This window comes from Conger conger, chromosome 4, assembly GCF_963514075.1.
Source record: "Conger conger chromosome 4, fConCon1.1, whole genome shotgun sequence".
NCBI lineage: Eukaryota > Metazoa > Chordata > Actinopteri > Anguilliformes > Congridae > Conger > Conger conger.
The window spans coordinates 6407660-6432584 of record NC_083763.1 but is presented as its reverse complement, the minus strand read 5'-3'; the positions used below and the strand labels follow the sequence as shown (position 1 = coordinate 6432584).

The 24925-nt window shown below is 44.1% G+C and overlaps 1 protein-coding gene and 2 long non-coding RNA genes across 10 annotated transcripts; 2 read left to right on the top strand and 1 right to left on the bottom strand.

Annotated features, from left to right (window-relative positions):
* The first annotated feature begins 2517 nt into the window (after window positions 1–2517).
* LOC133126996 (uncharacterized) lies at window positions 2518–9179 on the top strand. 8 transcript variants are annotated; one of them, XR_009708567.1, is made up of 6 exons: window positions 2519–2850; window positions 3011–3111; window positions 7054–7199; window positions 7417–7593; window positions 8129–8263; window positions 8356–9179. It is a non-coding gene; the product is annotated as an uncharacterized LOC133126996 (long non-coding RNA). The 8 variants fall into 8 exon arrangements; XR_009708563.1 differs by lacking the exon at window positions 3011–3111 and adding an exon at window positions 6549–6681 and having other exon boundaries at window positions 2518–2850; window positions 7054–7593; XR_009708566.1 differs by having other exon boundaries at window positions 7054–7593; window positions 8129–8259; window positions 8396–9179.
* Window positions 9180–10114: 935 nt separating this feature from the next.
* On the bottom strand, window positions 10115–11816 carry LOC133126997 (uncharacterized). Its single transcript, XR_009708568.1, has 2 exons — window positions 11655–11816; window positions 10115–11516 (listed from the first exon to the last, which is right to left on the bottom strand). It is a non-coding gene; the product is annotated as an uncharacterized LOC133126997 (long non-coding RNA).
* Window positions 11817–15077: 3261 nt separating this feature from the next.
* On the top strand, window positions 15078–24779 carry dapk3 (death-associated protein kinase 3). The gene is made up of 9 exons (XM_061237372.1): window positions 15078–15203; window positions 16293–16411; window positions 18294–18654; window positions 19739–19868; window positions 19977–20025; window positions 20455–20481; window positions 20695–20847; window positions 20997–21042; window positions 22415–24779. The coding sequence occupies exons 2-9, from the start codon at window positions 16350–16352 to the stop codon at window positions 22943–22945; spliced, it is 1359 nt and encodes a 452-aa protein (XP_061093356.1). The 5' UTR covers window positions 15078–15203; window positions 16293–16349; the 3' UTR covers window positions 22946–24779.
* Window positions 24780–24925: the final 146 nt, after the last annotated feature.

The following is a 24925-nucleotide window of genomic DNA, read 5'->3' as shown; positions in this document are numbered from 1 at the left end:
TCTGTTTCAAGTACAGCACCACACCCCCCCACCCCCACCCCCAAAGCCCCAGCCCCAGCCCCAGCCCTCCCCCACTGCCTGGGCTCCAGACACAAAGCACAGAGCTCCGCTTGGCCAACAACCTTGGCTTCGGAAGGAGGCCGGTTAGGGAAGCAAAGCAACATATGGAAAGCATACATTGTGTGCGTGCGTGTGCATGTGTGTGTGCAAGCGTGTGTATGTGTGTGCATGTGTTTGCTTATGTGCGTGAGCGTGTGTGTGTGTGTGTGTGCGTGTGTGAGCGTGCGTGTGTGTGAGCATTCGCGTGTGTGTGGGTGTATGTGTGCGTGCATGTACGTGCATGCATGTGTGTGTGCATGTGTGTGCGTATGTGCATGTGTGTGGGCGTGAGCGTGTGTGCGTGTGCGTGTGTGTGGGCGTGCGTGTGTGTGTGAGCATGTGTGTGCATGCGCGTGTGTGTGGGTATGTGTGTGTCCACGTGTGTGTGAATGTAATGTATGGGGTAGATTTGGTGATGTGTTAGGCACATTCCTCATGCAGTGTTGCATAGACTGAATTCCACAGGCACACATTTGCTTTTTCTCTGATTGGGGCTAAATGAATGCCACTGATTTGACAGTCAACTTTGCATCCTACCCAGGCCCACATTCACCTAATTTCACTGCGTACACAGTATATGCACATTCGCTGTAATGGGTGCCATTTCCTGTGCTAAATGCAACCTGTGGGCCTGCGATTAACTGCAATATTCAATGAGGGGATTCCTTTGTGTTTATACTCACAACAACATTTCGGATTCAAAGCTTCCCAGAACGAGCCAACCCAAAACCGACGAAACTTCCAACTGACAAATTGCTAGGTACAAAAAGGTTTCCCATTGCACTATATATATATATATATATATATTTTTTTTTTTTACATTGAATTGTGAAACTGGTTTAGGCTTAAAGGGCAGGCTGCACGCTGCACAGAAAACACGTTGTGATTAAAGAGCCCCAAGCTCTGTGGTTTCTCAGAAATGGGACTCTCCGTTTGCCGGCCGCAATGGCCCCTCCCTTGGCTTCTCATTGGTGCTCGGCTGTCGCCAGGCGTGTCTCCAGAGAGAACAAAGCAATAGCCAATAGGAAAGTATTGACAAAGCTTTCTGTTTCACCAACACCTATTTTTAAGGCCGAAGTGAAGCGTGTGCGATGACATCATTAGACTTTTCACCTGAAGACCGCAAGCGTTTAAAAGCCAAGTTGATCTGGTGAAGCTGTGTGCTGTGTTTACCGTTGCTAGAGCTTCTGCAGACAATGCTATTCGATCTGTGTGGGAAGCTTTAAAGAACACAATTCAGCAATTAATTATGCTTTAAAAGGCCAGTCTCTCCCAGGTTACTTGTTAAGTTAAGAAAAGAGAAGAATCATGTTGCAAATCATACAACAGTTTTGGCATTTGCCTAAACTTGTCTGTCTTTGAGGCCAGTAACCTTGCAAGATACATTTTTGGTCCATGGTAGTTGTGTGACATTTGCGCTTTGTCCCTGAATGTTTGGTCTTGCAACTAGCGGAATATGGAATGCCTTCAAGGAAACGCTGCACTGGATAGTTTAGATTACTAATGTCAACAGTTTAACCTAAAACCCACAAAATCTGATACTTGAGTGTCTAGCAATCGTCCATATCATTTGACATTGTGTCACTGAGAATGTGGAACTCTTGTGACGTATTAGGTTTGAGGTCTAGTTACCCACGTTCTGGAATTGTTTTGACATGTTTCAGAAAATGCTGACCATTTGACAGGTCTGGGAAACAGAACACTGTCCCTCAGTGAAAATTCCCATGGTGATTGTTCTCCATTTATTTCCTGTTGTTACTCTCAGTAATCACTGGCATTGCCTCTTGTGGTTTACAATAACTGGAGAAGACAGTCCTGTCTGTGCTGGTTGTTGGCATTTGCGTACTTTGTGAATTGCGTGTGCCAAATATCGATTGAACAAAGGCCAGAAAAAATGTCTCTATTAATTTATCCCGGAAACATTTGCAATGAAGCACAGTGCTCTCCTTTGGAATGGCCGTGGCCAGCTTCGCAGATGCTGAAGGTTAAATGTGAGCTGCTGGCTCATGGGAGTGTGAAGGGTTAGGTGATTTATGCAGAGGTCTCCTTGTTAATGTCAAACGGCAACTTGAAATAGTTGTCTTGGTTCAGTCAGTCGAGAAAACGGTTCCAGAAGGTAAATTCTGTTCACAGTGCCGCAGACCTTGAACACACACACACACACATCTGTCATAGAGTTGCAGCAAAGACTAACAAAACTTCACTGCGCATGTGCAATTTATGTTGTTTTTAAAACTCCTCTGTTTAAATGCCTTGTGACGACGGGGGGGTTTTTTTTTGCGAAATTGCAGAAATGTGGGTTTTATCATCGCGCTTCATCTGTCGCGTTAACCCCACAGCCGAAGAACACAGGAAGCCGTCCTCCCCTTTCGGTTTGCAGCGGGGGCGACATGGCCTGTCTGTCAGTCACTCCTTCCTGCTCGACGCCCATTGGCCAGCGCTCCTGCGGCTGTTGCTAAGAGCAGAAAAGTTTCGGCTCAGCTCTCTCCCCTCCCCTGTGTTTTCTAATGCCAGCGAGCAGCTCTAACCTCTAGATATCCCAGAGTTCCCTGAGGCCGCGGGCTGCTGCTTACGGTCCATTCATCAGCTCATTGACAGCCGGTCACCAGAGTGGGTATCCCTGGGGACCGTGGCCTCTGGGTCACAGCCTCGCTGCGCTGTACAATGCGGTGCAGATCACAAAGCACGGGTTGGGCGCTCACAGAGACAGGCCCCAGCTCAGCCCTACACAGAAGTGAAGCAACAGTGGAGGTACAGTTTCGGATCAAATTTCCCAAATGTCCTGAAAGTACAGTAATGTTCCCTTTGGGTACAAATGAGTAAGTTTTTCCAAGGTGCCAATTAATTATATATTGCAGGCGAGGGATACAATTTTATGTACCACAGCCACAAGCATTTGTACTTTTTTTAGGTGTTTTCTGTACCTTTCTGCGAGTGTATGAACTGAGACAGAGGTGGAGAATCTGGGGGAGATGGGCAGAGGGAATGGAGAGAGCAGATGGAAGGAAAAGGGTAACTTAATTTCAAACAGAACCTGTTTTAAAACAATACATTTAAAAAAAATGAGATTATCATTACCTCCGAGACATCATCTTGCGATTGAAATTGAAAGTTTGATTGCTTTGAACGGTCAACGGTTGTTTAATGTACTTCATAAGTTGTTTGTAAAAAGTTGGCAGTATTATTGTAATGCACTGTTGGCATAGTTCAGAGGCTTCAACAAGAATAGTTTCCATGCAAAAAAAAAAAAAAGATTCTACTAATGCCATCTACTGTATTTACGAATATATTTCTGAGTCTATATTAGCACTATTCAAGTGTTGCATTTACACTATCTGTAGAAAGGCTTTCCAGCAATTTCATATTCAGTTCAATATAAGGCTAAATCAGCAGTTGGATATTATTAAGGCCTTTATTGTTTGAGGCACTAGAGTTGGAGAGGGTGGGACTGGAATCTGCGCTTTGCGTATTTGCTGTGTAAATCCTGTTATCTCAGAACCCCTGTCGAAGCCTTGCATCGGTGCTGGGGAATTCTGGGAAACGATTTGGGGGCCACTTTCCAATCACTCCAGCTGTGGAACTGATTGAAAGCAGGTGTTCCTGTCAGGCTTTTATCCCTCTGGGAATGGTGAGGAAAAAACAAGGGGAGTGAGGCAACCCTCGGACTGATGAGAAAAGCCTGTCACAAACACGCTGAAGGAATTTTATTTTGGAGCGACTGCAAATGAACGCTGAATAGTGCACTAAGATTGTCAAGGCAAAGTACGTCAGACGCCCGTTTGGTTCGATGAATGGCGAGAAGGAACTCTCCATCTGCTTTGTGTCTTGGGACAGATGGAAGGATTGTCTGTCCATGTTGAGATGAGTCAGGGAATCAGACAGAACAACAACAAATAACCCTCTAGCCTCAGGAAGAAAAGAGATGACCCAACTCTTTCCACATGCTAAGCTTTCTTTGCCAGCTTAAAGATAGAAACTAAAAAGGAGATGAGGACACTGATTTTGGTGTCGTTGTTTTCCCTTTTTGTATGAGTCGGGGGAAAAACTAGCGATGCAAGGCATAAACAGTCTGCCCGGCTGTCCAAAAACTACTTTTGAATAACTGTGAGAAAAGAAAAAGGAAAAAAAAAAAAAAAAAAAAAAAATCCAAACTGAACAAAAAAGGGCGACATGAAAGCCTGCGAGAAAAACAGAGAGAGAGAGAGAGGGGAGGAAGAAGGAAGTGAGAGAGGCTGTGCGTGCTTGGGGCTTGTTGAGAGAGGAGGAGGAGGAGGAGGGGGGGGGCAGGGCAGAGGAGGTTAGTCTGTGTTGTACCGGCTCGCTCCGGTTTGTACTGCTTTTAGCTGGCACGGTGCCAGCGCGAGTGGGGAAGTCAGTGCAGGGTGGCGCAGGGTTATTAAGCCCCTTGTCTGCCCTTCTGCATGTCGAGAGTCCAGTTCTCGCTGCTGCTTTTAGGAACGGGCTAGGTGGGGGGGGGGGCGGGGGGGCGCTCCGGTTTGTGCTGTTGCGAGTTTTTGGGGGGTGCCTGGGTTCGTGAGGGCGGATCTCGAAGGGGGGGGGGGGGGGTGGGGTGGGGGGGGGGGGGGTCAACATTCTGTGCCACAAAGGCAATTGTGGTCGATGTGTGCGCACAGTATCACCAGTTAAAGGTGTGTTGGAGTTCAAAAGTCTCGGCCCAGCACCATGTCGTAGGAAGTGCAAATGATTATTTATACACCATCTGTGGTCTGTGAACCACCACATCGGCCATTCCTGTTAGCTGAATAGAAAATGCAGTATGGCCATGTTGTGAAGGTTGCACCTGCACTGAATTACTGTTTAAGGCCAGAGTTTGTGAAATGTTAAGTAATGAAAGCATAAAAGTTAGACCCATTCATACACACACTCACACACTCACACACTCACACACCGACGGCTGCCATGCAAGGCACCGACCAGCTCGTCAGGAGCATTTTGGGGTTAGGTGTCTTGCTCAGGGACACTTCAACACAGCCTGGGCGGGGGATCGAACCGGCAACCCTCCGACTGCCAGACGACTGTTCTTACTGCCTGAGCCATGTCGCCCCTAACGACCGATTATTCATGAGGTTTGAGGCAATCCCAAGATAAGGATTTCCAAGGATTTGCACCTTTAATATTTTGCAAATCTAATTTAAATTTGACATCAGACTGATCTGTGGGCTATATTTTCTGGTGATGATACAACACGAAGTCCAAGTTCTCTCCAGATTCCGGTGAAGCCACGGCGATGCCACACACAGCTGGGAGACAACGCTCTGTGACCACAGAAACCAAAAACATGGTAGTCCCCGAGACAGAAGCAGGACTCCACTGTGCGAAAGAAGACGATACTGAGGCCCTCTCGGTGATTATTTGCACTGCAGTTAGGCCTGTTTTCCTTCTGAATGCTGGGATTGTGAAAGAGGGTGTTTTGTACAGCTGTTCTACCAAAATATTTCTTGGAATAACATTGTGATCTGTGGGTTTGGGACTCCGGTGGGAAGCCCTGTTTGTCTTTGAAAGGAGGAGACTTGCGGAGAGGCAAAAGGTGACTTCTAGCACTATCTGGCTTATTTGTGCTGCAGCCGCTTCTGAAACGTGATTCAGTTAAAAACATAACAGCTATAACGGCTATAACGGACTCCTTACCCAGACAACTTCACACACTTTTTTTGACTCTGAGGAAGACTTCAGTCTCCCCTGTCCATTAAAACAGTGCATTGTGCTCCACCGTCTCTGATTTCAGGCTGGTTGGGCTAGTCCTCCTTTCTTTAGTTGGCGTGTAACAGTGCGTGCGTTAGTATGTATGCCTATGTGTGTATATGTGAATATTATTCTTTACATAGGACATTATTATTATTATTATTATTATTATTATTATTATTATTATTATTATTTTTACATTTTCCCCATCTGAAGACCTTATCCATCACTTAATTTAATTTGTTTGTTTCATAAGTTGAGAAGACTTATGAAACAAATCTGAATAAACAGTAAGCTACACAAAGTAAATGATCTACCAGAATTTTGTCATGATTGGGTTTCCTAAAGTATTACATCATTATACTACCTGATCAGAGCCTTGTATCATCACACTGTCAGCTTGCAGTTCAACTTCCACCCAAGATGGGATTTATCGTCCAACAGAGACATGTCTTCAACTGGTGAACCAATCATAATATCATAATAATAATAATAATAATAATAACAGCCATCACAAGAGCAATAATAATAATAATTATCACTAACAACTCACTAACTAGATAAAGATGTGGCAGACAGGGATTTTTACACCTAATCTAGGCATGGTCATTTGCAGTTATACAAAATGTAATATACATTGCATAGTGTAAATTACACTATTTTTTCTCTCTCTCTCTCTCTCTCTCTCTCTCTCTCTCTCTCTCTCTCTCTCTCTATATATATATATATATATATATAAATAAAAGTTCCCCACTACGGGAAGGATGAATAAAAACAATGCACTGGATTGCAGCTCATTAATGAGGCACTTTGCAAGGCTTTCCATAAACAAACTGTATCTTGGATCGTGCAATGGAAAAACTAAGTGCGCTTGTGAAGGTAACATTTTCCAAATGGCTCTAACTAACTCTGCAGGTGTTATTGATTTTGATAGTATAAATGAATGCCATATTTACTTGATGCACCATTATTATTATTATTATTATTATTATTATTATTATTATTATTATTATGTATTAGGCATTAGGTATTCCTATTCCGAGTGTAAATAAAGATCGAAATAAAAGGTACCGGGCCTTTGTTTTGGGGTATGTCTATTTGGTTATAGATATAAAAAGATAAATTCGTCAGATACTGCAGAACTAGAGCACTGCACCAGAAAGCTACTGCGACTTAGCGAGATAAGGTCAGAGCTCATGACATTTTCCCCTCTGCACGTCCAAACGCTGATGACTCTGTTTCTTTCCCCAGGATCTAAAACGCTCAACTGGAAACAAAACACGGACGATATCACTCCTCTGTTCCAGCACGAGGACAGGCCATGAGGCGCTCGCGAAAACACCCGGCCGCCCCCTCCTCCCTCCCAGGCTCCATGGCGGGTGGCATTTCATGGGGAGGTGCGGTGCTAGTTTGTGTCGCCGTGCGAATTCCAGAGAGAATTCGGATTCTTAAAATTCACATAGTCTCGCTGCGTGCGGACATCCTCCTCCCCCCCCCCCCCCCCCGCCCGGACATCGCGCTAGTTTGACCGGAGCGCAAAGTGACAGTCTATCTTGATGTTATTGCGTGAGGGAGGCTGAGGCTAGGCTAACGCTAACGGCGCTGTTCCTTCAGGTTGTTTTGTCTGCCGCTGGCTGGACTGGCACGGGTAATGGGTGCCTGATGGGGGAGATGTTGGCCCGAGTGCCCACAGACTCTGGGAACAACGAAGATTTTAAAAATACGCCTGGATCTGGTTCTGTTTTGCAACATACTATGGCTATCTCCAGCGTGACCCTCAGTTCTCCCAAAGTTTGTATTCATTGTTGTTCTATTAATATAACGCACTGGATGAACTTGAATTTTTATCTCCTGCACTGTCAGAAATAAAGTGTGAGGGGAAGTGCATTTTTGTTCTTCAAGGATCAAATTTCCCAACTGTACCCTGAAAGTACAGTAATGTTGTCTTTGGGTACAATTGAGTATATTTTCCAAGAAAAAGAGGTACAATTTAATGATATATTGCTGCCTAGGGCAATATATGGTCCTAGGCACCTTTTGACAGGGACATTGGAGGAACAAACTAATATTTGGAAAATTAAAAAAATCGTTTCTTCCTCAGGGAATATACCATGAGGACAATGACCGACTGTTAATTTTTTTTAAGCCTTCATTAAATATTTGGTATGTGTTTTTATTGGCTCCTTCCTCATCTGAACTATGTATGTACTATTGCCATAATGTTTATTTCAGTTTATTTGTTTTCTAAAATACATATGTGCTATGCTTTTTCACTATGGTATGTATATATGCATAATACGGAGTTTATTTCCTCGATGTGTAAAAGGTGGAAGTTGCTGATTAGCTTCGCACGCTATTCAGACTCAAGTGGCTCCTCCATCTATGCCTTATGAAACTTCTGCAATGCTGTACATCATAGCTTGTGTCCCTGTCCGAATACATGACGATCATCACACTGTACGTAAGTTATTTATGACGACCTCTGAACTTTTATATAACTTAAAATAAATTTAAAAAATCACCTGACGCAAATACACTTTTCTGGGCTCACAGAATGTCTCCGTAAGATAAGGGGTTCGGTTACACTTTCCAGGAAACCGAGACCCTTCCAGGAGATTGCGACGAGCCACTGGGGAAATGTTCAGCCAATCATCATCTCTGTGACGCGGTGGGAGAGAGACGACTTCTGGAATAGCCCTGAGGGTCGGCGTGTGCTGGTTTAGACCGGTTCCTGTTTCTCCTTCGCAGACATGTAAATACAGGCCGGGACGGCAGCCAGTATTAGTCACCCCTCAGTCCGGAGAGAGAGGGAGAGGGGGGAGCGAGAGAGACTGCCAAGGCTACACCCACCCACACACAAACAGCTTCCCAGCATCCTCTGAGTCTTGGCCGCGGAGCGGGGTAGCGGGGTGATGGCGAAGCCTCCCAACGCCGGCACTAGGGACGCCAGGGTGGTTGTGTCTGCGACAGTCGGCGGAGAGAGAGCAGACGTAAACAGGCAGGAATGTGTAGCCGAGGCAGCAGATCCAGGTGGTGAAGTCTGGAGCCCTGTGTACAGGCCTGGATATAGACACATTGTGTTCGTCTTAGCGCTGAGCTCTGTGGATTTCCTCCAAAAGGCTGGGAGAAGTTCCCCTCACCCCATTACCCAACTACTTTGGGAGGAGCGGGGATACTGATGTTTTTGTGTTGGTTTGTTGGTTTGTTATTTTCTCTTCTTTGGTTATTATTAGGGAGCCAGTCAGTGCAGATATAGGTACCCTCGCAGGTACCCGCCTCATCCGCTCTGTGTTTTGTTTTTTGTTTTTTGTAGTTTCTTTTCGTTCTGCTTATTGGGAAGTTGGCAATAAAATCCACAAGGTCTATTTTGAACTGAACTATTTTGAATGTCACGTTGACGGTTCGTAAACGCCGATGGCATTTTGTCAACACTCCTAATATGACATTGACGGGACCTCATAATAGCCTCTATTTTAAAAAGGTGTTTATTGTCCCTTGTGGTCCACCATAATTAATCTTCTGCCCAACCAATTTGTCGATAAAATGCTTACATGACAGCTCCTCTGAGATAATTGATCATGTCAGCAGGCAACTATTTTTCAAATGTTCACATGAAAGAAAGACACTCGCCTCAAACAACACATTTATCCAATTGATTTGATTTGTAATATTGCAAATATTGTCACAAATATTTAAAAACTTTCAGAAATATATTAATGGAAATGTATCCTTAGCATTACGAAACTTGACACTTGTATTGCAATTTGGCATTATGTGCAGCCCTTGGTAAATCGTAAATGGACTCCATTTATATAGCGCTTTATTATTGAAGCCTCTCATTCACCCATTCATTTGCACACCAACAGTAATAGGCTGCCATGCAAGCTGCCAATCAGCCTGTCAGGAGAAGTCGGGGGCTAGGAGTCACATCGACAGGAACACTTTGACACACCCAGGGCAGGGGATCAAACCAGCAACCTTCCGACTGCCAGACGACTGCTCTTACCCTTAAATAACATCTCTTTTTAAACCATTTTAAACCTGGACACAGCCGTTTTGTCCCCATTGTTTTCTGAACAATCAAATGGTATTAAATGGCACTGACCAAATTGCCATTTAGGTTATTTACAGAAGCAATTTAGGCTGGACACTTCCTCATCGATACGATGGTATTCACCAAGTTCTCCACTACATCACCAGCTCCCATAGGCAAATAAAATAATACACTTATGAATACTATTCATATGGCATGGCCACCATATTTCAGTGTATAATTATTTTATAGTAAATGATATTGTGTTATGTGTTATCATGTTTTTTTTTTTTCAAGTTTTATTAATAATCTTGATTTGGGTACAGTAGTTATCAAACTTCACACAGATACCTCATATCACAAGAAATAGCTCATTGTAATTGACTAATTTAATTGTAACAGCTAACTGTATTGTACAAATGTCCTCCAAATTAGATTTTCTGCCACCTTTCTGTGATCTAGCCTTTCAGAATTGCTTTAAAACATGGCCACCAAATCCTGTTCCTGGAGATCTAACAGATTTTCATACAAGCTCTAAGAAAGCACTCCTCATTCAAAAGCTGTTAATTCATAGAATCAGGAACAGGTTTTTTTTCCCCCCAGGAATATGCATTTTAGCAATGCCCATATAAGGGACCTACATACGTATATGGGACAAAAAAATCAATAACAGCGTATTACTCATATGGACAATTAAGATGGCAGAAACTTAATATGGCTCTGTATTAAATATATCCAGATATCCTATTCGTATCACCATATCAATGAAGTAAACAGATTTCTAAGGACGTCTACTTAGCCAGACATATGCTAGCTCTAATAGCAGCAATTCCAAATTAAGTTCTGTATCCCCAACATGAACAACATCCAAGTGTTTTATATTTAGTTTCTACTCCAATGCCATTTGGCATTGTATCTTAAAACTGGGCCCTTTTAAAATATAAACTCATAAATGTGACCAAAATCAATAAATTAATCCTCTGCAAGACAATATTCCTGGCGACATCTGTTGCAAACATTTCAGGCTATTTTGTAGCCATTTTGCTTGTGAGATGCTTTTCCATTTTGGTGTTCCGGAAGGTTTCACTTTACAGCTTTTGCAAACGTGTTAGAGAAACTGTGGCTACACTACAAATACTGTATTTTGTATGATAAATGATTAGCCTAATATAGACTTCTACAGTACTTCTACAAGGACAAATGTGTTCAGTTTGCTGGGCTTGGTAAAAAAAAAAAAACACCTGATCCCAATTGAATTTCAAGAAGTACAAAACAACCAAACTGGTTTCTAGCCTCAGGGGCAAGCCCAGGCCTGCCTCCACGTCTGTCGAGGAGAAGAGTCGAGAAAACAACCTGAGCTTGCCGACAGGTGAGACGAGCAGTCTCACTGTACCAGACGATCAAAAAAAAACAAAAAAAAACAACCCTGACAGGTGCTTTCCAACGTACCGATGCGGTGATGCTTCTTGTTTACACTGAGAGAGATCATTTGTTTTATAATCTTGTCGCTCCTCACAAGGTATCTAATGCAAATAGTTTCTCTCTGATGGAATTGTTTTTCGGTCTGTTCTCAAAGGGTGTGTCGGCTCTCTCTCTCTGTCTCTCCTGGGCTGTGAGCGGGAGGTCAGTTCACTGGCCTGACTCAGGTAGAAAGGAGCTGGGGAATCTGCTGACGCGTGCCCTAAGGAAAGTGATCAAAACAGCTTCAAAATAGAACCCCACCCCTGCCCCCCCCACCACCACCACCACCACGACCACCACCACAATCCAATCCATTTATGCTGAGTTTAATGCTGAAATACGACTGGCATCTGTTTACCGCATTCTCCCGCTTGCTGCACCCTCTCCCTGCCCGCCAGGGCTCAGGGTCCATGACGGGGGTTGGCAGGAGACGGTCATCGTGAGTTGACTGAAGCGAGGCCAACCCGTGCTCGGTATCTAATGGGAGCAACAGCATGGACTTATTAATAGACTGGTTTCGCTGATGACACTGCTGTGGTGGGTGTGTGTGTGTGTGTGTGTGTGTGTGTGTGTGTGTGCGTGCGTCTGCGTATGCTTGCACAGAAGGGGAGGGGAGTGGGGGCGAAGGGGGCCATTAAAGATTGCAGTGTCACAAGGCAGCATAGTCTGCATACTTCCCTATTTAGACACACCCCCCCCCTCCTCCTCCTCCCCCATCGGCAGACCCCTACTGCACCTATTTACAACTGCACTCAGAGCAGGGGCAAAACAGAAAAGTGTCTGCTGAGTCAGTGCTAGCATGGCTAGCTGCGACCTCCACCTCTTCCTTCACTCAAACCCAGAAAGGTCTGTTGATGCAAGTATGTAGTACTCATGCGCTGTATGAGATTGTGCCATATACACTCACTGAACACTTCATTAGGTGGACCTGTACACCAGCCTGTTAATGTAAATATTTAATCAGACAATCATGTGGCAGCGACTAAATGCATAAAAGCATGCAGACATGGTCAAGAGGTTCAGCTGTTTTTCAGAATAAATATCAGAATGGGGAAGAAGTATGATCTAAATGGCTTTGACCGTTGAATGATTGTTGGTGCCAGACAGGGTGGTTTGAGTATCTCAGAAACTGCTGATCTCCTGGGGTTTTCACGCACAACAGTCTCTAGAGTTTGCAGAGAATGGTGCAAAAAAAACCCAAAAAAACATCCAGTGAGCAGCAGTTCTGAAGGCAAAAACGGCTTGATAATGAAAGACGTCAGAGGAGAATGGCCAGCCTGGTCAAAGCTGACAGTAACACAAATAATCACACATTACAACAGTGGTATGCAGAAGAGCATCTCTGAACACACGTCAAACCTCTTAAGTGGATAGGTCACAGCAGCAAAAGACCAATAAGTCAAAAGAATAAGTCTAAATAAATACATCATGAAGTGGTCACTGAGTGTAGATGCACATTCAACAAGTCGTGTTCATTAACACTTTTCTTACATTGTCAGTGCAAGTTTCATTAATGACAATGGTTTCAGGTAACGACCATCACCTCTTGACGGTGGAAGCTGAAACAGCAACTTGGTAAATGGCTAGGCCTGGGGGACACCCAGGAATCTTGTTTTGCTGTAAGAGGACTATTTCAACTCCCGAAGCTCCCGTTGGCTGCTCATCGCCCCCTACCGCTTCCTGTATGAGAAATGTAGAGCGAAGTTGTTTTTCTTTCTTTGCCGTGTGTTTCCAGTTGGAAACGTGCCATAGAAACCACACTCTCCGCACACATTTCTCCAACCTCTCACCTCCCCCAACCCCCCCCCCCCCCCCGCCCCTGCCGTATCTCAACTCAAGCCCTCCTCGGCAAGTGGTTCAGATTTGTTTGCTTTTGTAGATACTGACACAGCATGGTGTCGGTAGGCACCTAAAGGTCAGTTTCTGTTCATGGCTGCTACAGAATCATATAGGCTGTCTTTCACACAAACACTTTTTATGCCAATTTACAAAGCAGTTTTGAAAATTTTGTCAAAATAAAAAAATCAATAAAAGATTGTACAAAGGGACATAAATGGTTGCACACATTATACCTGCCATTTTCGAAAAGCAGCAGTAGAACCCAGAAGCACCACTGACATGAAGAAAATTAAATACTTGGCCTTTCTCATACAGGTATTAGTAAAGTGAATAACTTGCCTGTTTGTGTGTGCATATGCTTGTACAATGCAATGTTTTTATTGTGAGGCTGAAACTGTAGCATCCCAACAAACATTGTATGCCCAATTCAGAGGTAAAAGCAATACGAAGTATTTGCTAAATTTGCTCCATTGCCACTGTTCAAATATAATTTGCTGACACAGATCACATTTCTATAGGGTCATTTTTGTTTTAGAAATGTAATTATCAATGTGGTCTTGTGTCAGTATAGGCATGGCATGTACAAGTTCAAAACCTGTCTGAAGAATTTTCTGTCTGCCAGAGTACATCTTGTTTATAACTTCACTTTTTAGCAGTTGCAAGTGTGACAAATAGATTGATTGTGTTTCAGAACATTCAGAGAAGACAGGGAGTGCTTCACAACCCCAAGAAAGGACAAGAACAGATACTGAGAAACACCCAGGTACTTTTGCTGTTCTCTCTTCATTTGGTAGGGCTAGAATAGGATGTCCTGTTCATGAACTTAGGCTGTTTCTCTACACAAACAACACTTCACCCCCGATTCTCAGGCAAATTGCACCACCCAGCGGCATACTGCAGTAATGCAAAGACTTATATTATTTGTTAAACCAATATGTTCATGTAAACATATTGTCTATATTAAGAATTCAGTAGAAAGCTTTTTATTTTATTTTTAATTCTTAAGAGTTCACGTTTAATACGCGTATAGGCCATTGTGCATACTTGTACATGTACGTATTTTTCATATATATTCACATAAACAATCAAGGTTTTCCCCGTTTATTTCCAAAAAATTGTTACCATTTCAATGGCTAATTTCCCCAGCCTGTCTACTATCGATGAACAAACAATATTATTATATTGTAAATACCCTGCAAACAGGCAATTACTTGTGTTAACATTTTGTACACTAAAGGGTCACACATTTCCAACAAATTACAGTAACTATTCTCAGACAACTGATTGAGTGATGAAAAGAACACAGAGCATTGATGCAAACACTTTCGCTGGATCAGCATCGCCACCAATCCGTTGTACACATTTCCCATAGCTTCTGGAGTTTGGTTCTGGGTAAGTGACAATTGAAATGTCCAAGCTCTTCAAAGAAATTCTACTTCTGTTGACCAGTATTAACTCTGTTAGACCGCATTATATGCTTGGAGTGGTTCGTCTTGCGGTTGTGTTTTGTAGATCCTGGCCTCACCTCGGAATTAGCTCCCTTACCGAATGGAATCATCGTTCCAAGTGCGGTTAGCCAAAAGCTAAAACTTAAACGGATAGTTGTGTCTGGACTATTTAGCTAGCGCTAGCCTGTGTTTGTTGTATATGTAAGTGTGTTGTGAAGACCACGTATTCAAACGGAAACGCCAGTTCTATATTTTAACATTTTGCTAACCAGCTCTTCTTAGGCTATTTTAACAAAACATTTAGTGAGCGCTTTCATAGCGTAACCACATTCTTAAAACCGCTACTCGGCAATGTTCGGAGATGGCGCTGGTGAGAACATTTAAAGGACCATCATTACGTAGGACTTCCGCGTTGTTTCCGTTTTAATGATTGACGTACAGTTTCGCGCAATCAGAAATGTGGAAACCGCGAGAATAAACCCATAGAATCGCTCATTTTTCTCAAGGGCGGGTTTAAATGACAAGTGATGTAATTCCAACTTTTTGGCAGTGGCCAGTCAGTGGATCAGGTAATTGAATGTGGACAGAAAAAGGAAAGGAATGCGGGCATCGAGATAAAAGTAAGTTTACTGGTAACTTCTCAACTCGACTAGGACAACCTAACTTACATTGTGTGAAATAAAATACGACGGCTTTATCTACATTCCTTACTTTACATACATTGCCCAAAAGGTTTCGGTTTATTCGGCTATAACATTCAAGACAAGACAATGGCTTGCTAGCTAACTTCGCTATCCTAGATCTCTCGCTCGTTATTCCGTGAACATAACGTTAGTTAAGGTTAGTTTAACCATTGCTAACACGCTGGTTAGCTTGGCAACCTACGTTTTCAGCAAATAACGTTACATTTCTTTGGGAACGGGCCTGATACACAGTATAGCCATGGCTATTTAGCTAGATAGCTGCGTAGCTGGTTAGCGAATTCGATTGCTACCTGCGGCCGGAAGTATGTAAATTGACCTGTCCTAGTTATACAGGCCCGGGTAAGACCGGGACATATCTGCAATTGATGACAGTACTGTTTGACATTCAATGTTTAACTTACTGAGGGTGGCACATAACTCCGGCGCATAGCTGAGGGTGGCACTTAACACCGGCAGATAGCTATATTTAGCTAATTAACATAGCGTCGCTAATTCGCCAGCCAACGTCTCAGCCATTTTCCTCGCTATTGTTCCAGGTATGGCAAAGGAAATATTAAATGAACGAGTCCGTTTAACCTGCCTTGGCTGAGGATGTTGACTTGTGTAAAAATAACAAGCGGTACATTGGTAGCTCGGCGAGGTATCCATAATGAAGTCATTTTTAATTCGATTAGACCTACTGTTAATATGAAAGGATTGCTGGTGATAGCAGTCTGATATCCGCAATTATTTGGCACTGTCAGCACATACTACTGTATAATGTGGAAGTCCTTTAAGGTCTGTTAGCCTAGCTAGCTAACGCACACACTCAAAATATAACGTTACCAAGTTCTGTTCGTGTGAGAATGGTCTTCAGCTGGCTAGATTCCAAAATGACTAGACCACTCAAGTCCTCTCCGAGCGACTTGGCTGAGTGACTTGGCTTGGGAATCACCCTCGTGAGGTTTTTAAAAATGTCCTGTTCTGTTCAGTCATGTGTTCTCATCAGTGTACATTTTCCCCAAGTTTCCCAACTCGAGACGGAAATCAAGGACATCACTGTAAGGAGACGGTCCTGTCACCATGGCGGGATTCAGACAAGAGGATGTTGAGGTGTACTATGAAATGGGAGAGGAACTGGGAAGGTAGGGTCCACTATAAACCTAATAATACTTTGCCTTTGAACTACCAAGAAAGAACTGCAAAATAAATATCTTGCAATATCTAGCATTTGAAAAATAAACTGTGGGGGTCAATTGTTTTGGACTGTATAAAGTTGTAGACTGCATAATTTGTGAAGATCCTTGTGCTCTCTGCCGTTTGCGTTTTTTTTTTTTTTCAAAGTGCAAAGCCAAAGGGAAATGTACAGAATGGAAAAACGCAGTTCACAGTTTTTGGGTATTTTTCTGCAGTATGTGTGAGGAATGCGTTTCTTGCTTTGTGGGGCATTGTGCGTTCTCTGCAGCCTGATTCCTGGAATTGAAAGAGTAGACTTGGTATGAGCGATGAGTCATCAGCTTGCCGAAAGTCGATACCAGACGGGGTACCTTTATATGGAAGTGTTGTGTTTTCTGCGCATGTTGTAAGGAGCATGACATCATTGTTTGGCTATGTGTAGGCCTGTCTTGTGTTTGTCCACAGCTGTGGAGAGGTACTGATTTGGGTGCTTAGCTTGCAAAAGGCTTTCTACAACACAGTGGTGCGGAGAAAATAAGACCAACGCATCTTTGCCAATTGTGTACTGCACTGTGTACTCATAATGTAGCCATGAACCAGGCGGCTGGCCCAACAGCAATAGCAACAATAATTACTACTATTATTATAACATTTTAATCATTTTTACATGTTTAGTGAATTACTTGCTCAGTGCCTTTTAGTATATCACTATCATTGTGATTATGGTAATTATTGTTAGTAGTATTGGATGAAATTATACATCCAATGATTAAATCAATGCAAATCTGAGCATCATGCCCCTGAAGTGCCCATTTAAGTAAAACAGATGATTACAGAACCGATGCTCACACACATTTTAACATTACATTGTTAAAATGTTAACATTACATTGTTAAAATGTTAAAATTCCCTTTTTTATTTTTGGGGGCAACGTTTTGGATTGCCCTAGACCTCGTTTTGCACTTGTTTGGGGATGCTGGAATGATGGTGGAGGGCTGATGCCACTGTTTTGAATTGTACAGGAAATGTGACCTTTGGCCTGAGAGGAGATGTTTGCAGGATCACAGCTTGTGTGTCTCACCATGTGTGGAGGCAGAGATGACTAGACGCGGTGCCAGATTTTATCAGATGTCGTTACGGCAAATTAGGCAAACCTAACCTTGCCTCATACCTGCATACAGTAACAACTGTGTTTATTTGTAATGTGTGAGCGTTTTGTAAAATGTTTTGCCAGCGTTTTGTGGAATTATTTTTGGGGCTTGTAGGGTTTGTTGTACAAATTGGAGCCAGAGATGGCGCAGTAGGGTGAAAGGGGGCCCATATATGGGCGTGAAGTCCTGCCGAATCGACGTTGTCCGCTGATTATGTGAGATGCAGTGACGTAAACTGCTCCTGATTCGTCCACAAAATACTTTTATTTTGTCAAATCATACGGAAATTGGCAAAGGAGAAATTCCGTAAAGATATTGGAAAGTATTTTTTTCACACAGCGAGTGGTCAATGTGTGGAATAGCTTGCCAGTAGTACATGTAGTGGAGGCAGAAACACTGGGGCCAGGCTTGATACGGTGTTAGATTCCATTTAGCTTTTAGGCAAACTAGGCAGTAGGTAGTACACTTGGGGGTAGCATTGCTGGGCTGAATGGCCTGTTCATTAGCTTATGTTATGTTATGTTATAATTTATTTGTTATCCTTCTGGTATGCTCAGTGTTCTCTCTTCACCCGCCCCTACCCTCCTCTCCTCTCCTCTCCTCTCCTCTCCTCTCCTCTCCTCTCCTCTCCTCTCCTCTCCTCTCCTCCTCTCCTCTCCTCTCCTCTCTCCTCCTCCTCTCCTCTCCTCTCCCCTCCCAGTGGTCAGTTCGCCATCGTGCGGAAGTGCCGGGAGAAGAGCACCAGCTCGGAGTACGCCGCCAAGTTCATCAAGAAGCGGCGGCTGTCGTCCAGCCGGCGGGGCGTGAGCCGGGAGGAGATCGAGCGGGAGGTGAACATCCTGCGCGGCATCCAGCACACCAACATCATCACGCTGCACGACATCTTCGAGAACAAGACCGACGTCATCCTCATCCTGGAGCTGGTGTCCGGCGGCGAGCTCTTCGACTTCCTGGCGGAGAAGGAGTCGCTGAGCGAGGAGGAGGCCACGCAGTTCCTCAAGCAGATCCTGGACGGCGTCCATTACCTGCACTCCAAGCGCATCGCCCACTTCGACCTCAAGGTGAGGCGAGCGCCGTGTCCTCCTGCTATTTCCCCCCTCTCTCCGAACCTCCACCTCACACTCGCGACTACTGTCTGCTCCGGCTCCACGGTGGCGGAACGAACTCCCCGTTGAGGTCAGAACTGTAGAATCTCTCCCCACCTTCAAGCGCAAACTGAAGACACACCTCTTCAAGCAGCACCTCTCCCCGTCCCTCCCTACCTCCCTGTGAACCTTAATTGTTGTCTTTGTGATTTACTCTGTGTATCGGTATTTTTAGTTGGCTAGGTGAGCAGTGTTTGTATAGTTAAGTTTGGTCACTTTTGCTTTGTTGTTTGTTTGTTTATTTGTTCGTAAAAAAAAAAAGAACATTTTCAAATAGTTTTCAAATAATTTTCAAATGGTCCTTATCTTTGTTGTATAGGTAGCAGTTGAAATTGTACTTCCCTCTAGGGTCTTTCAGCGCACTTATCCCTGGTTATGGGTATGCACTTTGTTGTACGTCGCTCTGGATAAGAGCTTCTGCCAAATGCCATTAATGTAATGAAATGTTTGGGTCCCGTTCTGTCGAATGTTTTTGGCTTGTTGCATGTCATGTCTCCCTTAACAGACGGAAGCGACATCGGTGTTGTATTTGATCACGTGACCGTTGAAATGCATTGTGATTCCTACTGCCTTTCTCTGGGTTGTCTATAGGGCGCCTTAGTCCATAATGGATGAATTACTTAATTAGCCTTAACGTTCAAGGCATCTGACATTTTAGCTACATTTCCTTATAAGCGCATGAATGACATGAATGATCTGCTGTAATATATGAGTGGACTAGTGTTGGTGTATACAGCCAATTGGCTCATTTAGCTGGGCTGATTGCTGGAAACAATAACCTGCAGACATACTGCCCCTCCAGAACCAAAACTGCCCACCCCTTCTCTAGCTGTTGAATACGTTGTCCTTTTCTGAGGTTTGAGTGGAAAAACTACATGTTGGTAGGTCTCCAGGAACATCGTTTGGCAGCCCTGGTTTATAGCATATAGCATACGGTGTGCTTTTGTGTTTGTCTTTCTGTCCTGCTTGATTAAAACAAAATGTCCTCTTTGCCCTCTAGCCTGAGAACATTATGCTGCTGGATAAGAATGTTCCTAACCCCCGGATCAAGCTGATCGATTTTGGGATTGCACATCAGATCAAAGCGGGGAATGAGTTTAAGAACATCTTTGGCACGCCGGAGTTTGTAGGTATGGACTTATTTTAAGGAGCATTTACGGGTGTGGTTGTGTTTGTGTTCGTGAGCATCATTGCATGCCGTCAGTGGTTTTAACATGTGAATGCTGCTTCTCCTGCAGCTCCAGAGATCGTCAATTATGAGCCCCTTGGCCTGGAAGCAGACATGTGGTGAGTATAAGGCAGATTAAAAAAAAAATACATTTTTGCCAGTACCAGATGGTGTGGGTTAAATGGTAAATGGTTGGCATTTATATAGCACCTTTATCCAAAGCGCTGTCCAATTGATGCTTCTCATTCACCCATTCATACACACACTCACACACCAACGGCGATTGGCTGCCATGCAAGGCGCTGACCAGCTCGTCAGGAGCATTTGGGGGTTAGGTGTCTTGCTCAGGGACACATCCCGGGCGGGGGATCGAACCGGCAACCCTCCGACTGCCAGACGACTGCTCTTACTGCCTGAGCCATGTCGCCCCCTACATTACAGTGAATCTGTATCTGAATCATATTTGTGTAGTTTATCAGTCTTGTCTTGCTTCCTCCTGCCAAAGTTTCAGCCCTAAACACTTGAACCTTGTTTTCTTCCTCCACCAGGAGTATTGGCGTCATCACGTACATCTTGTAAGTATTTATTTACATGGTTTATTTTACTATTTGGGTTTATTTTGGTTCTTGTATTAATCACAGTTTAGTGTACTGTGTGGCATGTATGCTGCCTTCCTCCTGGCTAAGAATCCAAATGAATGCAATACGATTATTCTGCAGACTTGCTGTAATTTATATTTCAACAATGCTGGCATAGTTTATAGTACAAATGACGACCTCTTGTTTCAGGCTGAGTGGCGCCTCCCCCTTCCTCGGAGAGACTAAACAAGAGACACTGACCAACATCTCGGCCGTCAACTACGACTTCGACGAGGAGTACTTCAGCAATACCAGTGAACTGGCCAAGGACTTCATTCGTAGACTACTGGTCAAAGATCCAAAGTGAGCACAATTAACCCTATCTATAAGGTGGTTGTAAAAAAAGTTATAGTGTCAGCTTTTTACAGTGTTATTCTCAAGGAAGGAATGGTTGATTCGCTGAAATGTGCTGGTTTATTGCACTGTGTTTCACATCGCTGCCTTGCTTTTAGGAAGAGAATGACTATTGAAGACAGTCTGCAGCATCCCTGGATCAAGGTGAGTCCAGCACCCGTTTTCTTGAATCATCTGAGTCCTGATTGCAATGCGTTTAAATATGGATTAATTCGCTGCATTTTAATAGATACTCTTGGAGTGAACCTTTAAACAATCCAATCAATAGAAAATATTTTGACGAAACTGATTACTTTCTTTTAGTGCGTTATCGTTTATGCAGCTAGAAAAGATATCCCAAAGATATTGTTTGTCACTGTCACTGTCGTTATAGTTGTGGTGAGGCCATCCACTCGAGTTTATGAAACAACATATTTATGTTGTTTATCATTATAGTTATGGTTGTGAACGGGCCTTTACTCGACGGCTTTAGATGGCAGCACATTCTCAGTGTGACGGTCTGTAAATTTGAGTAGATTTTGATTGGCTGTCAGTGTTTTATCGTTCAGGGCCAATTCATTTTTTTAAAGCGATCCCAACGATATTGTTCGTCACTGTTGCTATAGTTGTGGTGTGGACTCCACCATTCGCTTCAGTTAGAGCGATTTTTAAAACGACACGCTTCTAGTTACGGGTATAGTTGTAGTCGTTGGTGTGGACGGGCCTTCACCGTCGTCCTCCATCTTGTGTGTGCGTGCTAAACTTTTACTGAGGTCCTCCGTCTTGTGTGCGTGTTAAACCTTTACTGAGGTCCTCCGTCTTGTGTGCGTGTTAAACCTTTACTGAGGTCCTCCATCTTGTGTGTGCGTGTTAAACCTTTACTGAGGTCCTCCATCTTGTGTGTGCGTGTTAAACCTTTACTGAGGTCCTCCATCTTGTGTGTGCGTGTTAAACCTTTCCTGAGGTCCTCCATCTTGTGTGTGCGTGTTAAACCTTCACTGAGGTCCTCCATCTTGTGTGTTCGTGTTAAACCCTTACTGAGGTCCTCCATCTTGTGTGTGCGTGTTAAACCTTCACTGAGGTCCTCCGTCTTGTGTGTGCGTGTTAAACCTTCACTGAGGTCCTCCATCTTGTGTGTGCGTGTTAAACCTTTACTGAGGTCCTCCATCTTGTGTGTGCGTGTTAAACCTTCACTGAGGTCCTCCATCTTGTGTGTGCGTGTTAAACCTTTACTGAGGTTCTCCATCTTGTGTGTGCGTGTTAAACCTTTACTGAGGTCCTCCATCTTGTGTGTGCGTGTTAAACCTTTACTGAGGTCCTCCATCTTGTGTGTGCGTGTTAAACCTTCACTGAGGTCCTCCGTCTTGTTTGTGCGTGTTAAACCTTCACTGAGGTCCTCCGTCTTGTGTGTGCGTGTTAAACCTTCACTGAGGTCCTCCGTCTTGTGTGTGCGTGTTAAACCTTCACTGAGGTCCTCCATCTTGTGTGTGCGTGTTAAACCTTTACTGAGGTCCTCCATCTTGTGTGTGTCTCCCAGGTGATCAAGCGGCGGAACGTGAGGCAGGAGGAGAGCGGGCGCAAGCCGGAGCGCCGGCGCCTGAAGACCACGCGTCTGAAGGAGTACACCATCAAGTCCCACTCCAGCATGCCGCCCAACAACACCTACGTCAACTTCGAGCGCTTCTCCCAGGTGATGGAGGAGATCGGCGCGGCCGAGGAGGGCCTGCGGCAGCTGGAGCGCAACCAGCGCTCGTGCCAGGAGGACGTGGCCGCCCTGCTCTCCATCTACGACGAGAAGGAGGGCTGGTACAAGGAGGAGAACGAGAGCATCGCGGGCGACCTGGGGCACCTCCGGCAGGAGCTGCAGCGGGCCCAGGCGCAGCGGCGGCAGAGCCAGGAGGAGGTGCGCGCCGCGCTGCTCTCCGCCAACGCCCTGAAGCGCAAGTTCGGCCGGCTGGAGAACCGCTTCGACTCGCTGGCCGAGCAGCTGGCCTGCGAGGTGCGCTGGGTGGAGGAGCTGGTGCTGTCGCTCGACCCCGAGAAGCGTTCGGGCTCCGGCCTGCGCTGAGCCCCCCGCCCCTCCGGCCCCCGCCCCGCCCCTCCGCCCCTCCGGTCCCCCCCCCCCCCCCGCGCGCTCTCTGCCCCCCCCTCGTCCTCCATACGCGTGTGGCTGCCGATGCATGACCTGACTGTACCTGTACCTGTACCTATCCAGCCGGTCCCTTCATGAGCGGCCCAGACTCGAGTCGGTACTGGAAGCGCCTGCCGGATGCCGACGTGCCAATCCTCAGATTTCAGTTTCGCCATGTATACTTTACACATTCACATATTTAATGAGATTATAGTTCGGACCGTGTACATTCTCAGTGGAATCTTTGTTCAGTGTTTTTTTTTATTTTTATTATTATTATTATTATTTTTATTGTTTTATGTTTTTTTTTTTAAAACACTACACTGTTCATGCAGTGAGTCTGTGTCTTATTTCACTTTATTTCCTTATGAAAAGCTTTCTTGTATCAATTTACAGCAATATTTTGGGCTTTCATATTTGACTTTTGTGCGTTGTTGTTTGTTAATAAGCTACATTTGTTTGAAATAATTTGTTGTATTAATAACGGGATATATTTTTAGGCCTTACTCGCTACTTTTAGATTTGTTTATTCCGGGGTAAGAGGGCTGTATGTTCAGTACTGTAAGTGTCACTTTTTGCCTACATACGCATGTCTGTAGCCTCCACTCTAAATGAGCTGTGCCAGCCCCTTACGGTGGTCTGTAGCCAGGAAAAAAACCTGCCTCTCACCCAGTAAAACAGTAGTCCGCAGTGAGTAGATCGCTGAATGTAGCAATATGTAGTGTGCAGTCAACATTCCCGTTCCTAGGGCAACATCACGCAAGCTAGCACTGGGGGGGGGAAAACACAGCTTCGTCAAGATGTCATGCTTTTCATACCCTGTGTACAGTAGGACAGTGTTATGGGTGTCAGTATGGGCTAATTGCATGTCTAGTCATGAAGACCCTTTTCACAATGTGCCAATGGCGGTCTGGTTCATATTCTGCAGTGCATGTAAATGAATGAATAATGGCTGAAAAAAACTTTTAATAAACTAAAGTAAAACTGTAGGGAACTCCGTGGGAAGGAGCTCTTAACACATCTTTGGTGCCTTTGATTGATGTGGTCGAGCAGGCTGCTTTACTGTTGAACTGAAACACGGTTAAATGGTCCAGTGTTAATTCAGCACTTGTGACTGTATGTACTCTGTTAGTGTTGAATTAACACTGGACACTTTGCCGTGAAGGCATGATGACGTTCAGTTTTCCGAAAATGTGTATGTGGTCAAGAGGATACTGGATTTATGGAAGCCCAATAAAACACTATGCTTGTATGGCTCTCCATACCAATACACGGCTGCTCTTCAATACGAAAGTATGAGTTTGATATAGATCATAACGGGTCAGTTTCACAGATTCCCATTAAGCCAAGTGCTGGATTACATTCAGTTTTGAATGGAGATTGAGGACTAGGGTTCATCTGTGTCTTTGAAACCGGCCCAATTTCTGTCAGTTTTCAACCTTTCAGTCGAATGTCACTACGCCTGCCAAATAGTATGCATGGTCTTCGTTCATCTGTCAAACATCTGTGTTTTGTCTTATTTTTTAAATGTCTTTAAGCATTCCAAGTGTACTCTTATTTTGAATGTATATCATTCCATGGTTATGTGTATAAACTATATATTTGCTATGAAATATATATATAAATAAAATATAAATATGTAGCAGTGTATCCTCTTAGTACTACTGCTTTTTACAAATGTGTAATCATTTATTGAACGTTAATGTCAACATCATATAATGGTCATGAGCACCCTAAATCTGTTTCTTTTTAATAAAATCCATTGAAACCATTATCTTGTAATGTGTTTATTATAAACGTATTTACAGATGTGTAAGCAATTCCAGTTAGAAGGCCGTGCAGCAGATTGTCTATTTAACTCCCACACAAGCAAGAAGTTTGCGCGCTTCCTTCGTGAACTTGGCTGCCTTGAGTCAC